Source organism: Cyanistes caeruleus, chromosome 16 (assembly GCF_971803275.1).
Source record: "Cyanistes caeruleus chromosome 16, bCyaCae1.hap1.1, whole genome shotgun sequence".
Lineage (NCBI taxonomy): Eukaryota > Metazoa > Chordata > Aves > Passeriformes > Paridae > Cyanistes > Cyanistes caeruleus.
In genome coordinates, this window is record NC_141716.1 from 16,566,124 (window position 1) to 16,580,458 (window position 14,335).

Sequence of the window (14,335 nt, forward strand, 5' to 3'; positions counted from 1 at the left end):
TGAGTCAGTCATTGACTATGATTAGAAATAATTTAGAAGAAATTATGCCACCATTATCTGCCACTTAGAGGACTCCCAGCAATCATTCCATCTGCAGAGAGTACAAACTAACTAAAGCCTGCTGCTCACCTCTCCCCTTCCTGTGCTGCCAGGGCCCCCCAGGCACCTCCCCAGCTCCATGTGGCCAGGGGGCACAGGGGGTTACACAGCCCTGCTCCCTGCAGAGCTTCCAACCTGACACCCATGGCCATCCCTCACACAGACGGCGTTTCTTGGTGGCTGACCCAGAGCCCAAAGCAAGTCTGAGAAAAGGCTCAAAGAGGGGCTACAGAGGCAGCAAAGTTGTAAGGAGGACCACCTGGACTTTCCAAGCAGCAGAACTCGAACTAGGTCCTCCTGGAAGGTGCAGATGAGCAGAAGGCAGCACCACAGGCTCAGGCTATACTAGGATATAGCATCAGGAATGCACAGAGCTTTTTGGAACTCCCACGCACAGTTTCTTCTGGTTGCATGATGTGTTACAGTAATATTACATTGTTTGGTTTGCATGAGTGGCCTCTTCACCAGGGCTCTGCTGGTACCCAGAACAGCAAGTTGGTTCCCTTTCAGCCCCTTGTGGTATGCCCAGAACCTGCTGTACCCAGGTAGGAGAGCCAGGGTTTCCAAATCTGCAGCTGGGGTTACCCTGCCACAAGCCCCATCTCTGGCAGAGTGATCTGTGCACCAGCTACCCACAACAGGTTACACAGTCATGAGCTGCCCTGTATGTAATACTCAGCATCCTGTGAAAGCACTGCTGGCAGTCAAAGGACCTACAAGAGCCATGAATGCCTCCAGGAGCACAAGCCTCCATGGCCTGGTCTTCCCTGGGTTCCCCTGCTTTGGTCTGGTCCCACAGGTCCTGCTGCAGGGGCAGATCTCTGTGAACTGCCTGAATGGCAAGTCCTTACTGGTGGAGCAAAAGTGTTATTAGAAAAATCTGATGGCTGCATCCTTCATCCCAGGACCCTCCTTGGGGCCCAATGCTGCATTCACATGGGCATCATCCTTCCCTTCCTTGCCTGCACCCCTTCTCCTTTCTTCTCCACATCAATCCCTCTCCTGTAGTCCTCCTTGGGGCCTGGAGGAGCCCTTCCCTCACCTTCCCAGCATGTCCACTTAATCTGCCCATACCCATCTGCTCTGGCTCACCAACCCATGACAAACATCTGCAGAGCCCCAGGCTCAAGGAAGAACACAAGTGACAGCACTGCATGGCTCAGGGATCTGCTGGGGACATGGCACCCAGCTCTTGTCCTGCTGAGCAACCCACATCTCCTCTTGACCACAACCAGCCCACACCAATGGCACTACAGGCCAGCCCAGTGGCAGTTGCACAGCCACAGCCCCTCCAGGATCCAGCTGTCAGTGAGCTCTGAAGGAATAGGGCTCTGGAAGACCAAACAACATTGGTGCTCTTGAGACCTGCTCTGCTCACTGCATATATTCTTCATTAAAAAGAAATCTGGCCAACCAGCCTGTTAATTAAAAGGCTGAGGAAATTACCAGAGGCGGCAGTGCTGGCCTGTGCAGTACAAGGGAGACTTCAGGCCTCCCCCCACTGCTGGCTCTGACTGCCAGAACAGTTCCACAGCTGCCAGGAGGGACAAGTCTTCCAGGAGAGGGAGAGGGGATAGGATATGCTCCACTATCCTCCCAAACCTGAGCCAAGGGGAGGCAGGCCCTCGGTGTGCCCTCATTTGCACACAGTCCAGGGCCAGGTTTTTCTCACTCACATACCCTCTGCCCGGGCCCCAAATCATACAACAGGCCCACACAGCACCTCACTGTCCTGGTGGAACACCTCCCTAACATCCCTTTTGCCCCAGGACACTCGGCACAAAGGCCAGACCAAGGAGAGGCTGAGACTCTCCAGTCCTCTTATGGATTTGTAGTCTCTCAGGGCCTCATCCACAAAAGAGCACTCGCCTGTCCCATCTCTGCATGACCAGAGAGCTCATCCTGGCATCCCAACCAGTACATCCAGCCTTCAGACCAAGTGTCCTGCACACTCAATGCTTCTCTCTCCCAGATGCAGCTCCCTCAAGTCCACAGTCCTGTCCACAGCAGGCACAGGGACAGGGTCACACCACCACCCACCTGCTCTTCTTGGGTCTTGATCTAGGGGCTGGCTCAGAGCCACTCTTCTTGTCTTTAGGCTCCTTCGGGGCTTTGGGTTCCCGAGGCTTCCGGGGCTTCTTAGCCACCTCCCTCTGCTTGGGCTCCTTCAACTTCTTACACTCCTTCACCTTTTTAGGCTCTTTTGGTTCTTTAGGTTCTCTCCTCCTCTTTGGTTTCACCTCCACAGCTGCTTTATCTCCCCCTTCCTGCTCTCCCAGATCCTTTTTCTTCCGTTTCTTCTTCACCCCCGTGCCCCCATTGTCCTGCATCCCGTTCTGGGTGTTTGTCCGCTTCTGGGGAGCCCCATTGGGCTCCTCCTTCGGGCACTGGCACTGGCCACCTGTGTTTGTGGCTGTCACTGTCACCTGGTGGGGCACCTCGTCCTGCTCTTCACTGCTGGCAAAGGTGTCCTGAGTCTTGCAGTCCCAGGCAGACGACATTGGGGAGAGGCTCAGTGCTTTTAAGCTTGGTGGCTGTGGAGAGAACGTAAGACAACAGGTGAAGCAAATGTTGTAAATAGCAGGTGCCCCAGAGAAACCACAGTCCTACAAGGCTCCAATCATCCAGTGCAGCATCCCTCAGCAGTCAGGGACTATGGCTAACAGCCACCATGAGCAGACAGAGGTTAACAGGAAGGCACCTCCCCTGCCCCCCTTCTCTGCCTAACTGAGGCCTTTTGGCTCCTGCCCAGCCCATGCAGGTCTGAAGCAGAGGTGGCTGGCCCCAGTGTGTGCTCCATTGTTCTGCCCTCAGTTGAATACTCCAGACTCCACTTGGCTAAGACAAGAGCAACCCGGGCATCCAGACCACTTCATGCCTGTTGCTCAGAGCCAGAGATTGTCTCAGAAGGGACAAGGAGAGGGAATTAGGGATGCCTTGCAGCTGACAAACAAAAAGTGGGCTCCCAGATCCATCTGGGGCAGAGCTTGAGGCAGAATAGAAGGGTTAGACCAGCACTGCTCACAGGAGCTTCTAGGTGCTGGGGTTCCCTCCAGGCCAGGGGAGAAGAGAGCTGCTCTTCCTGCTTCAGCACTTCCTTCTTTCCCCATGAACTTTCCAGCACTGAACACCGAAAAGAATTGAGCTGCTCAAGCAGCAAGCATGACCAGACAGCAGCACTCAAGGGTGCTGCTCTCTTTAAGAAGCAGCAGGAGTGCCTGTGGTGAGGACCCATGCTCTATGTGCAGCAACCTTAGCTTCAGGAGAGCAGCCCAGGGTGGCAGGGCTGGCAGAGGACAGCCCAAGGAAGGGAGCTGTGGGTGACAATTCTCAAAGCGAACCAGAAACATCCCTTATAGCAGCTGGCAGAGCAAGAAAGAGCAAGGGATGCACAAAACAGGCAGAAGTGCAGCTGTGTGCTGCAAGGGTGGGGAGAGAAACGTATCAGGTTCCATTTCAGCTGCTCTAGCAGTCAGTTCCCATCCTTAGCACCCCAGCTCCCCTCAATGCATGGCTCAGTCGTGACCAGAGGGAAGCAGTGGCCATTGCTGGGCCTGCTCATCACTAGGTGGCTGGTAGGGCAACCAGCACCAGACCAAACCCAGTGGCACAACTGGGGCTGGAAAGCTGGTTCTGCAACTGGGGGCTGGTGGCTGTGTCATGAGACAAGACATGGGCCCTTCCCACCAGTCTGGTGGTGACAGCTCCCTGTAGGGAAGCTGTGGAGCAGTTGGTGAGTGGCCCAGGAAGTGCTGGGCAGCATCTCCTGTGCCTGTGGGGACAGGGGCAGTGTTTGCCCCGCTGCCTTACACACATGGCTGCCCCAGGCCAGGAGTGCTGCTTCCTTCACAAGCCCCTTCCCTGGTGCTGAGGTGGAGGTGCCACTGGCCCTGGCAGCAATGACCTCAGCACCATCCAGGTCCTCAAGACACCTCAGAGCTGTGGGAGAGAATACAAATTTTTACATCTTACGGGCTGAGGGCTCGAGCCCATCCAGGGTTGTCTGGGCACAACTCTGTAACACTCAGACTTCTGATACGGATTAGATGGAAGCATTAAATGAAACAGACTGCAAGTGGAAAGGCCCTGATGCCCCTGCAAACACCCATGAGTGGGGCTGCAGGCCTGGCTGGCATTCGTCAAGCAGACTGCACCAGCATCCCTGCCCACGTGCAGCCACCTCCACCCTTGGCCACTGCTGCCATCTGCACCAGCAGCCTGGGATGGGGGAGCAGCCATCCTGCCACATGGACCAGCTATCACAGGGCACCTAAAGAATTAATGGGAACCTCTTCATGACCAGGTGAAAATCAGCACTATTGATGCTGCTTCTGAGACCACTGCCTGTGCAACAGGCATTCCTTTGCATTCTTCAGCTCTTGCAAGGTGGGGATCAGCTTAACAACTTAAGCTGATCCCCACCACCCAAGAATGGCTTGGGTTGGAAGGGACCTTACATATTTTCTACTTCCAACACCCTGCCGTGTACAGGGACAACTTTTACCAGGCCAGGTTGCTCAGAACCCCATCCAACCTTGAATTGAACACCCCCAGGGATGGGGTAGTCACAGCTTTTCTGGGCAACCCCTTCCAGTGCCTCACTACCCTCACAACAAAGAATTTCCTTCTAATATCTAATCTAAACCTATTCTCCTTCAGTTTGAATAGATTCCTTCTTGTCCTGTCACCACATGCCCTTGTAAGAAGTCCCTCTCCATCTTGTAAGTCCCCTTTAGGTAGTACCCCTGATAAGGACAGTAGAACAGAGCAGCATTTTACTCACTTGATAAGGATAGTAGAACAGAAGAGCATTTACTCTTGTCAAGGACAGTAGAACACAACAGCACAGCCTTGTAGAAATAGATAAAGGATGCAACTTAGGCAAACAGAAGTAATGCAAAACACAAGCAGGATGCCAGCTTGGCTCTACAACGCTGACAAAGCAGAAGTTACGGAAAACAACAATATTGCATTTACTCGAAAGCAGGGGTGAGAAACAGCCACCTAAAATGGACACCAGAAGTGTCCAAAGAACCATGCAAGGACTTCTGATAAGATGTGCAACCATGTAAAATAAAGCCAAGGAAGTGGGAAGAGCTAATGAATATGTAATCAGTGTGTATGATAAAATCCCTGTTCACCCAACACTCTTCAAACTGGAAGAAGGATCCCCCCAAGAGACCAGCATGCTACAATAAAGAATGCCTGCTTCTAATACTCAAAACTGTGTTACACAGTTTCTATCCAGACAATATTGCTATCACTCCTTTAGGTAAGTCCCCTTTAGGAACTGGAAGGCTGCAATTATGTCACCCCTAAGCCTCCTCTTTTCCAGGCTGATCAAACCAAATTCTCTCAACCTTTCCACATAGCAGTGGTGCTTCATCCCTCTGATCAACCTGGTGGCCTCCTGTGGACTGGCTCCACCAGGTCTGTGTCTGTCTGGCGCTGAGGACTCCAGAGCTGGATGCAGCACTGCAGGTGGGGCATCACCTAAGGGGAGTAGAGGGGCAGCATTGCCTCCCTTGACCTGCTGCCCATTGTTCTTTTGATGTATCCCAGGACATGGTTGGTTTCTGGGTGCCAGCACACATGGTGTGCAGCCTCTCATCCACCAGCACCCCTAAATCCTTCTTATCAGGGCTGTTCTCAATCTGTTCCTGCCCCAGTCTGGATTGATACTGGGACTGATACCCAATCCACACTTCCTTAAAGATCTGCCAGCTCTGTTCCACTCCCTTGTCCCTTGTCCCAGAGGGCAGTCTCCCCAGGGAATCCCACTGACTATCTCCCAGCAGAGCTGGAAGTCTGTTTCTCTAACACTCAGTGTTAGCACCTTGGCCTGGAATCCCCATGGGCATCAGGTGTCACAGCCTGCCGTGTCCCAGGAGCAGTACTGGTCCCAGTCAGCAGCAACTGCCACCATCTGGAGCAACCAGGAGCTTCTGGTGCAGGCCCTGCCATGAAAGGGCCATCAAATGCCAGCCTGTGGGATCCAGGTGCACAGCCAGGCAGCACGTGGACAGAGGCAGGGAGACCAGGCTGCTTACCCACCAAGTGCTGCCAGCCCAGAAACCATACTCCCAAAGCTGCTTGCTCTGTCTTGAGGGGAAAATGCTTTGTGTTACGTTCCTGAAGCCTACAGCAAGCTCTGGCCATGCATGTAGGACTGTGCTGCCAAGTACAGTCTGCAGTGAGAGCCTGGCGCACTGCCACGAGTCAGGGAATGGGTTTTTTCTACTACCCCTTGATGAGGTTCAGTTTATCCTGGCTTCTCGTCAACAGGAAAACCTAAGAAAGCAGTGCCAGCTTGTGCTCTTGCGTGGCTCCAAAGCACCCTCACTGCTCTGCCTGTGGCAGCCCAGGTGGTTCCTCGTGGCAGGCAGGAGCTCACCGTCCCCATGCAGCTGTTGCTAGAACATCAGCCACTGTGCCACAAGGGAAATCGCCTCTGCTTCCAAAGGGTGAGAGCCCGAAGGGCAGGTGTCACACTGATGGGCATACAGCACTCACTGCAGAGAGCTCTGATGGAGCAGCAACCTCAACCTGAGTGGCCTGAGATACAGGTGTCCATGAGCCAACAGGCTGCCATGGCTGTGACTGGGCTACCAGCCGCTGTGTGTGTAGCCACAGCCAGCACTGACACACCACCACATTCAGACCTCTTTCACAGGGGAGAAACACATGCAGGAGCCTAAATCCGGCAATCATAGCCCTGGGACACACTGCAGCAGGGCAAGGCAGGCTGCTCTAGACCAGCCAGGAGCTGCTCTAGGCAATGCTGACCCTGAGGGGCAGGAGTGGGGCAGGGCAGGCAGTGCCTCTGTACACATCTGCCCAGGCTGGCCCAGTAACAGACTGCACCCACTCCACAATGAACCCACCTGTAACCCTGGCTGCCGAAGCACCCGGGGGCATTCAGTACTACAAACTCATAAGGTATGGGGGAAAACCACTAATTCTGGTTAAATCCTGCCACACTCCTAAGTGGCTTCTACTCAAGGTGTGAGGGGGTCTCCTTGTCACACGCTCTGTACAATTTAGTTTTGCCATCCTCCCCCTGCAGAGCTCTCTTGGCCCAGCTAAGGCATAGGTGACAAGTCACCCTCTCCTTGCAGGTGGGCTGCGCCAGCTCTCAGACCCCCTGCCTTATCCTGCTCAGCACTTCCAACCCCACTGGCTATGGGGTGGCAGTAGGAAGCCATGTAGCATCAGAGGTATCACGTAGTGGGAGGGTTTCTGCTCTGCTCCTTTTCCCTTTACAAACGATGGAGTGCATCTTGGGACAACGTGTAGGGAGATACCAAACTCTGGCAGTGCTTTACAGTGTCCTCCAGGAGCAGGGACAGCCCCCAGTGACAACACATGAATAGCTGGTTCTCCCATACTTTACCGGGCACATCTTGAGTCTTCCCTCAACTTTTCAGCCTCCATGTCCATTTCAGCATCTCAGATGATTGCAGGAATCAGCACCTTTCTTCCCCAATCTGTGCTGTGAAAGCAGCAATACCTTCCCTGTATTTGGTTCCCTTTCCTTTAACTAGTCACTAATTTACAGAAAGACCTTTCATCAGGACAACGTTTCACACGTTTACAAGCATTCAGTGAGAAACTTCTTCAGCTGCTGGTTGGGAGCCCACGAGCCTTGCACCAGCCCAGGCCAACTTCAGCCCTGTGACCCAGTTATCTTTAAAATCCCCCAGAGACTGCAAGGATTAACTCTGCTTTGCAAAAGTCATGTTGACTATTCACCAGTGTAGCATTTTCAGAAACAAAGCATTTATTATAGTTCCTAACTACCTAAGTGAATATATTGACCTTTAGTTTCACATTTACTCCCCTCACCCCTTTCATGGCCCTAACGGGTGACGGCGGCAATACTATTTATTACCAATTCCCAAATTTCACAGTGTTCCTTTACAATTCCAGAGTAAAGATCCTCAAAACAGATGACTTATGTTACTTTGCTCAAAAATGTCTTTACCATAGCCTTCAAGGGCAACCTTCTGGGCCTCTGGCATCAGAGATGGCTCTGGGTAGAGAGCCTATTTGACTGAGCTGTTCTGCCAATGCTCAATTTCCACGAGCCCTCACTTGACCTCACCATATTTACTCCGTGACTCCTCTTAAAGGCTTTTTAAATCCTGAGAGAGTTGGAAAAAGATTTGTTATTAGACTCCATGTCTTTAGTGGTTCCTAATTTGACACTCTGCCTTGCTACAGGGTTACTTTTAAATTCACAGAGTATGTGTCCTTTTTCTTACTATCACTTTTTAAAACTAAATAGAAACATATTTTTCCATTCAACTGCCCACTCTGCATGCCTTTTTACAGCTAAGCAAGCAGTTTTGTTGCTTCTGGGAATTTTGGAGTAAGGAAGAAAAAGACCATGACTTCCACATTTTGGTAGATGATGTCCATCTCTCAACTTCTGGTAACCGAATCCAAGCAGCCTCTACTTCCCCAGAACACTTTTTACCCCTAGAACTATGCCTTTGCACTCTACCTGAACTGGCTTTTTTTTTGGTGATGGTTGTAATGATTTCACATTTCTAAAATACATTTTTATATAATGGGGTTTTTCTATTCACGGAGGAATCTTCTATAAATTACATTTCATACAGTCCTTCAGCATCAGCTGACCATGAAGTCTTGTTCCATGTGCCTAACTACTGCCAAATAGAAGGTCAGGAGAAAAAAATGTTTAAAACCTCCCCAGAGAGCTGTGGAAGCTAACAGAGGGCACTTATAACTATAACAACCCCATTCTAGGGCAAAGCCAAGCTCAGGGTGGGCCTTAATGGTGTGGTGCGTTTCTTTAATATAAATTGTTTTGTTTCATTTATAGTCTCAATTTGAATGCCAAGTCTTTGTTCAGGATTTGGAGGAAAACACCACCAGGAGGTGGGAGATAAAGCAGCTCCTGTTACTCAAAGGGCTCCGTCCCCTCTCCCAGACTGGCTGGAGGATGCACGGGCGGCTCCAGCCCACAAGGCTCACACCACACCCCTGACCCTCTGCAAGCCCTCCAGCAGGGCTGGGTTCACAGGAATGAAGGGACAGTTTACAATGCCCCTTGGCACATGCACAGAAGCTGAGGAGCAGTGAAATTCAGCAGTGTTTTCCCCACACCTGCTCAGGGCAAGGCCAGTGGGAGTGTCTGTCGTGAGCCAGGGACAAAACCTGCAGCCTCACCTGCCTGCTCCAGGTACCTGCAAAGGGAACAACAGTGGAGAAGAGGAAACTGCAAAGAGAAGGTGGGGAGGGGAAGAAACAACATCTGCTGCTCCATAAAGGTAGCACTGATTTACAGAGCTTATGCACTTTCAGCAGCAGAAGCAGCAGCAGTAATAATAATGATAATGATAATAAAATAGCAATAATAATAACTGTGAGAGGCAGGAGCAGAGAAGCTCCTCTGGACCCACATGGTAGAAGTCACATGCCAGTGCTGCCAGAAGATGTAATGGGGATGAAGGACATGTTGCAGCTGCACTGCTGGGTGTTGGAGCCTGATCCATATCCAAACCCTGCACTCTCTATGAGTTTGGGTGTAGGAAGGAGAAAAGACCAGAAGCTTCATGCCCACCTCATAATCCATCCTGCAGGCTCTTTCCTCTCCAAGAGCAGTGTTCCCAACAGGGCAAAGCTCTGCCACAGCCTCAGGATCTGAATGGCAGCTCCAGTAAGGAGGCCACAGATGGGTCCTTTCAGTGGTCACAAAACCAAAACCAGATCCACCTCCCCGGGCAAGCAGGCTCAGACAACATCCACACAACCCAGCCTCGCCAGGCAGCGTGACCACAGCCAGCAGAAGTGGCCATGCCACATGAAACCTTAAACCCAAGTGCAAGGCTTGGCAGGCTTGGTCAAGTTTTCCTCCGGTGCACCAGGAGAGCTCTGCAGAAGCTGGCGTTTGGGTCCAGGACATGCATCATACCCCACAGCAATGTGCTCTGTAAGTGGAGTGTACACAGGGACCCTGACTGCAAGGGTCATCAAAGGTTTCCATGGTCTTTAGGCAGGGACTGATGCCAGGGGGCTGCCCAGCAACCCCACAACAGCGACAGCAGCCCAGGATGGGCACCACGACACAGCTCTGCCTCCCTGAGATGGCCAGGCTGGCCATCATCAGCCCAGTCTATCCACATAGCTGGCTGCAGAGCCCAACAGGAGCAGAACAGGCAGCTTCCTTCACACAGAGGTTTTGGCAGGCTGGTGAGCCAAACACTCCAGCAGCCCCATATCCACCACTGGTGTGCACAGCATGGCTATTGTGCTCTGGTTGCCCAGTGTGCGCACCCCTTGTTTCCAGCTCTTAAACCAGTGCAGCAAGAAGCTAAAAATATACAAGTGCCACCTTCGATCACATCTCCGAGCAGGCTCTGCAGTCACCATGGGATGTGCATGACGGAGGTGGGGCCTGGCTCTGTTCCAAAGATGCTCCACCATGATGCAAGCTCTCAACAACTACAGCTAGGAACCTCCATCCAGTGCCAGCCCTGGCAGCAGGCACACATGTTCCCACCACCCTAGCAGAGGGAATGGGTGGGGCAGAGGTCAGTGCTGCTGCCCTGGGCTGTCCAGGCTGTCCTCCCACCTCAGTTCTCTCTAGCAGTGAGGAAAACCTGTGCAGCCCATGGAGCCTGGGGGAGATCCAGCACTCGTGGCTGTCTGTGCAGGAGAAGGGCACCCTGGCAGCTCACTGCTCCCCCTGCCCTTCACCCTTACAGAGCAAGTGCCTGAAATTCCTCAACACACCCAGCACTGGGGCTCATCAGAACTGACAGTCTCAGCATGACAAAAAAAAAAGTCCACAGACAGCTTGGGACAGAGCTACAAGACTTGGACAGCCCCACCCCCTGTGCTGACTCCCACTGCTCAGGAGCCTGCTCCAGCCTCAGGGAGCTCTGGTAAAAAACCCCAACTGCATTTGCAGTATGTGAGACAGCAAGGCTCACTTTCACATAAACAGACCCATAAAATTCAGGAAAATCCTTCATTTTATGCAGTGAGTGCTTGAAGCAAAGGCAAGCATAGCTCACCCTGATGCTCCCAGGGGCCTCCCTCTTGCAAAGGCTGCCCAGCAGCCACAGAGTGCCTTGCAGCCCTGGGCTGTTCCCCGCTGCTATCCACACACTGCAGGGAATGCAGCCATTCTTGTCACTTCCAAGCCCAGGCTGGAAAGTCAGAAGACCCCTCCAGGAGAAGGCTAAGGCATCACAAGGCTTTCCATCTCTGTCTCCAATGCAATTCTGCTCTGTTCTCACAGTCCCAGCAGGATGGGAGTACTTCCATGGCTGTAGAACAAGGAGATTTACAGCAACTGTGGGATAACTGCATTTATTTTAGTTCATTATTTCTCTGGTTATTTAAAAAGTCAGAGTTTGGCAGAAATAAGGAGTAGAAGACCCTTCAGTGCCCAGGGACAAGCAGGACACAGACAAGAGAGGCAGGCCAGGGAATGATGGTGCTCAGCCCTCAAAGAAGATCCATCACTCGTCACTGGTCTCGGGGGTAACCAGGCACTCCTGTCCCACCTCCACCAGCAGACAAGGCACCCTGGCATGAAAACTTGTAAGTCATGAGACAAGTGACAGGTTTCATGAGTTAGTCACAGCTTGGTGACAAATGTACCAGATTTTTGTGCATTACTAAGGAAGAAGAGTTGTGGAAACACAGCCCCTGCCTTTCCTAACAACAGTCCCTCAGATGAGTGAACCAGTTGGAAGTGCCCTGTACCCCAATCCATCGTAATTTGCACAGGAAGAGAGGCAGTGCTGCAGGGGGCACAGAGGGAGCACAGAGAGCTCCTCTCCAGACAGCCCACTTTGAGACCCCATCTCTCCAGCCCAGGTTTCCTAATCCACTGGCATTGGATTAGGCAGGACAAAGCACTTGGGATAGCCAAGGACTAGAGAAAGAAGAGAGCACATCCAATACTTTTCCCCAAAGGCAGTTGACAGCTCCCCTGCCATCCTCACCAATATGAAGGGCACCAGCATTTTGTCAGCCTTTTCATCCTTGGGCCTGATCCTACACCCACATTATGACCAAAATGGAACTTCTGAAGGTCAGAGGTTGACAGCGAAACACAGGACTTTTGAGAGCCTTGGAACCACATAAGCATCTCATCTTCTCCAGAGAGACTGTTCAATGGGAGGCAATAGCCCCCTTGGTGCCATGAGAAGTCTGTTTACAAAGTGTGGGCACTCCTGGGCTCAGGTGTCCAGAGCGATGTGGAATGCCACCCCTTGCTCATTTTGTCCCCAGTGCTGCTCATCTGAGCATTAAAGGGAGCCATCAACCCCTTTCACCACCTCAACCAGGCACCCAGAATCCCCACAGGAGCCCTGCTTGGCCAGGCTTTCTTCCAAACACTGCATTTGGAAATGCTGCACCCCACCCCATGACATGCTGCGAGGTTTGTCCTACACTGCTGCAGGCTCAGGAGATAAGCAGCTGGAACTACCCCTCCTTGCTCACACCACATGCCTTTATCTCCCTCCTAGATTTTATCTGCAGCAACAGCTATAGAAAATAATTTGTCAGCTGAGCCCTCTAAAATCTCCAAATGGTGGGGGAGAATGGTTTTGCTGTGCTTAAACCCCATGTCATTTCAGTAATCCTATTTCCAGAGCACTCAAACCTGCTGTATTAGCCCAATGAGTGGCACCAATTTCTTACCTGGGCTTTGCTGTCAGAGGAGGGAGATCACAGACCCACACCACAAAGCACCAAGCTCTCCTCCAGGCCTTTGCCCTGCCCCATCAGGAGCAATCCAGCCATGCTGGTACACAAGACCTTCCATGATCCCTTCTTCCTCCTCACCTTAAGGCTGGCTCTGCTTCTTTACAGCATCTTTAGGACACACTCATGACTTCCTACAGTACTGGTGCTCTGAACATACAACTTCCAATATCTGCAGTGTTTGCCTTGCTGCAAACCCAGAACAGCACAGTGACCTCTTTGAAACATTTCCCTCTCTTCCTCCTCCCATCAACCTGTCATGGCAGTGTGATTTGGAGTGCCCTGAGCGGCACACACTGCTTCAGAGCTGGTTAGAAATGGCACAGGCTTGTGCTCTCAAACAGATTTATCCCTTAGCTCAGTGTTCACTTTAATGGTTTCCCATTAAAAGCAGCATGGACACAAATTAGCTCCAGGCAGACCAGTTTGTTTTATACCTCCAGCCATATTTCAGCCCCACAGGCAGAGCAATACTCCATGCACGTAACAGGTCCTTTCCCCTCAGCAGAGTGGCAATGATCAGACTCTTCCCCTGCACACAGCTAATACAGAGACCACTGGCTCATAAATCTCCTCTGGGAGCAGCAGGTTGTTATGATCCAATGCAGCAATCCAGAAATGACAGCTTTGTGAGATGTGATCTTTTCTGAGTAAAGGAAGAAAATTCTTCTCTGTCCAAGCCCAGATTTGACCTTCCCAAACCTCCTAGCTGATATTAATCTTTGTGTATCATGTTAGTAACAACAATCACAGCAAACATGTGGTTTTGTAATGATATTACAGCAAGAACCAATACTATGGACCGTGAGACAAAATAAAGGGCTGTTCTTCCACTGGGGAGAGCACCAAGTCAAGAGCATTTCCACTACTGAAGATAAATCCCACCTGGTTCAATGGGCCCATCAGGCTTACCCACTCTGGGGTGCAGCTCAGGTCAAATTTCAAGGAACTGAGCTGCACCCCTGTCTGGAAATTCAATGTAACACTCTCCCAGCCTCCTTCCCACCACACATCAGTTGCAACAATTTCCACATGAGACGTGGTCCTCAGGCCTTGACAGCTGAACTGGGAGAAGGAGAGAGGGTCACAAACCTGCTTTTCTTTTTTCTGTATTTTCATTATCATCAAATCTGGGATGAATGTTATTTCTGCAAGACACAACACAAAAAAAAATTCACAATGATGAGACTGCTGAGTCTGAGACATTCCATCCTTCTATTCACCCCTCTGGGAGGCTGAGCCGACCCCAGAGCTACTCAGAGGAACAATGCTGCCAGAATGAAACTCTCAGGGACAAGCTTGGGGACATCTGTTCTGCTGAGCCACAGCAAGAGCCCAACCACAGATAGGGCCACAGCTCAGCGTTGCCTGCAACGCTGGCCAAGACCAACTGACCAAGCCAGTTGCCACTGGCCAAGACCAACATGACAGCCACAGTCTCAGCAAGAAGCAGCATGTCTGGGGCTTGCACAGAACACATTCCAAC

The 14,335-nt window shown here is 51.7% G+C and overlaps 1 protein-coding gene across 9 annotated transcripts in view; it reads right to left on the bottom strand.

The window, feature by feature from the left end:
* The window catches only part of CHD6 (chromodomain helicase DNA binding protein 6), an 85,395-nt gene that overhangs the window by 41,505 nt on the left and 29,555 nt on the right, over positions 1 to 14,335 (bottom strand). For 5 of the 9 annotated variants that reach the window (XR_015277165.1, XM_086853559.1, XM_086853557.1 and 2 more), the window contains exon 2: positions 2,140 to 2,633. Coding sequence is in view for 8 of the 9 variants with exons in the window: in XM_086853559.1 (XP_086709685.1) it covers positions 2,140 to 2,600 (461 nt within the window). In the remaining variant the exon portion in view is untranslated. Of the gene's footprint in view, positions 1 to 2,139; positions 2,634 to 13,941; positions 13,998 to 14,335 lie in introns of all 9 variants that reach the window. The other 4 variants (XM_086853560.1, XM_086853558.1, XM_086853554.1 and 1 more) reach the window with 1 other exon arrangement.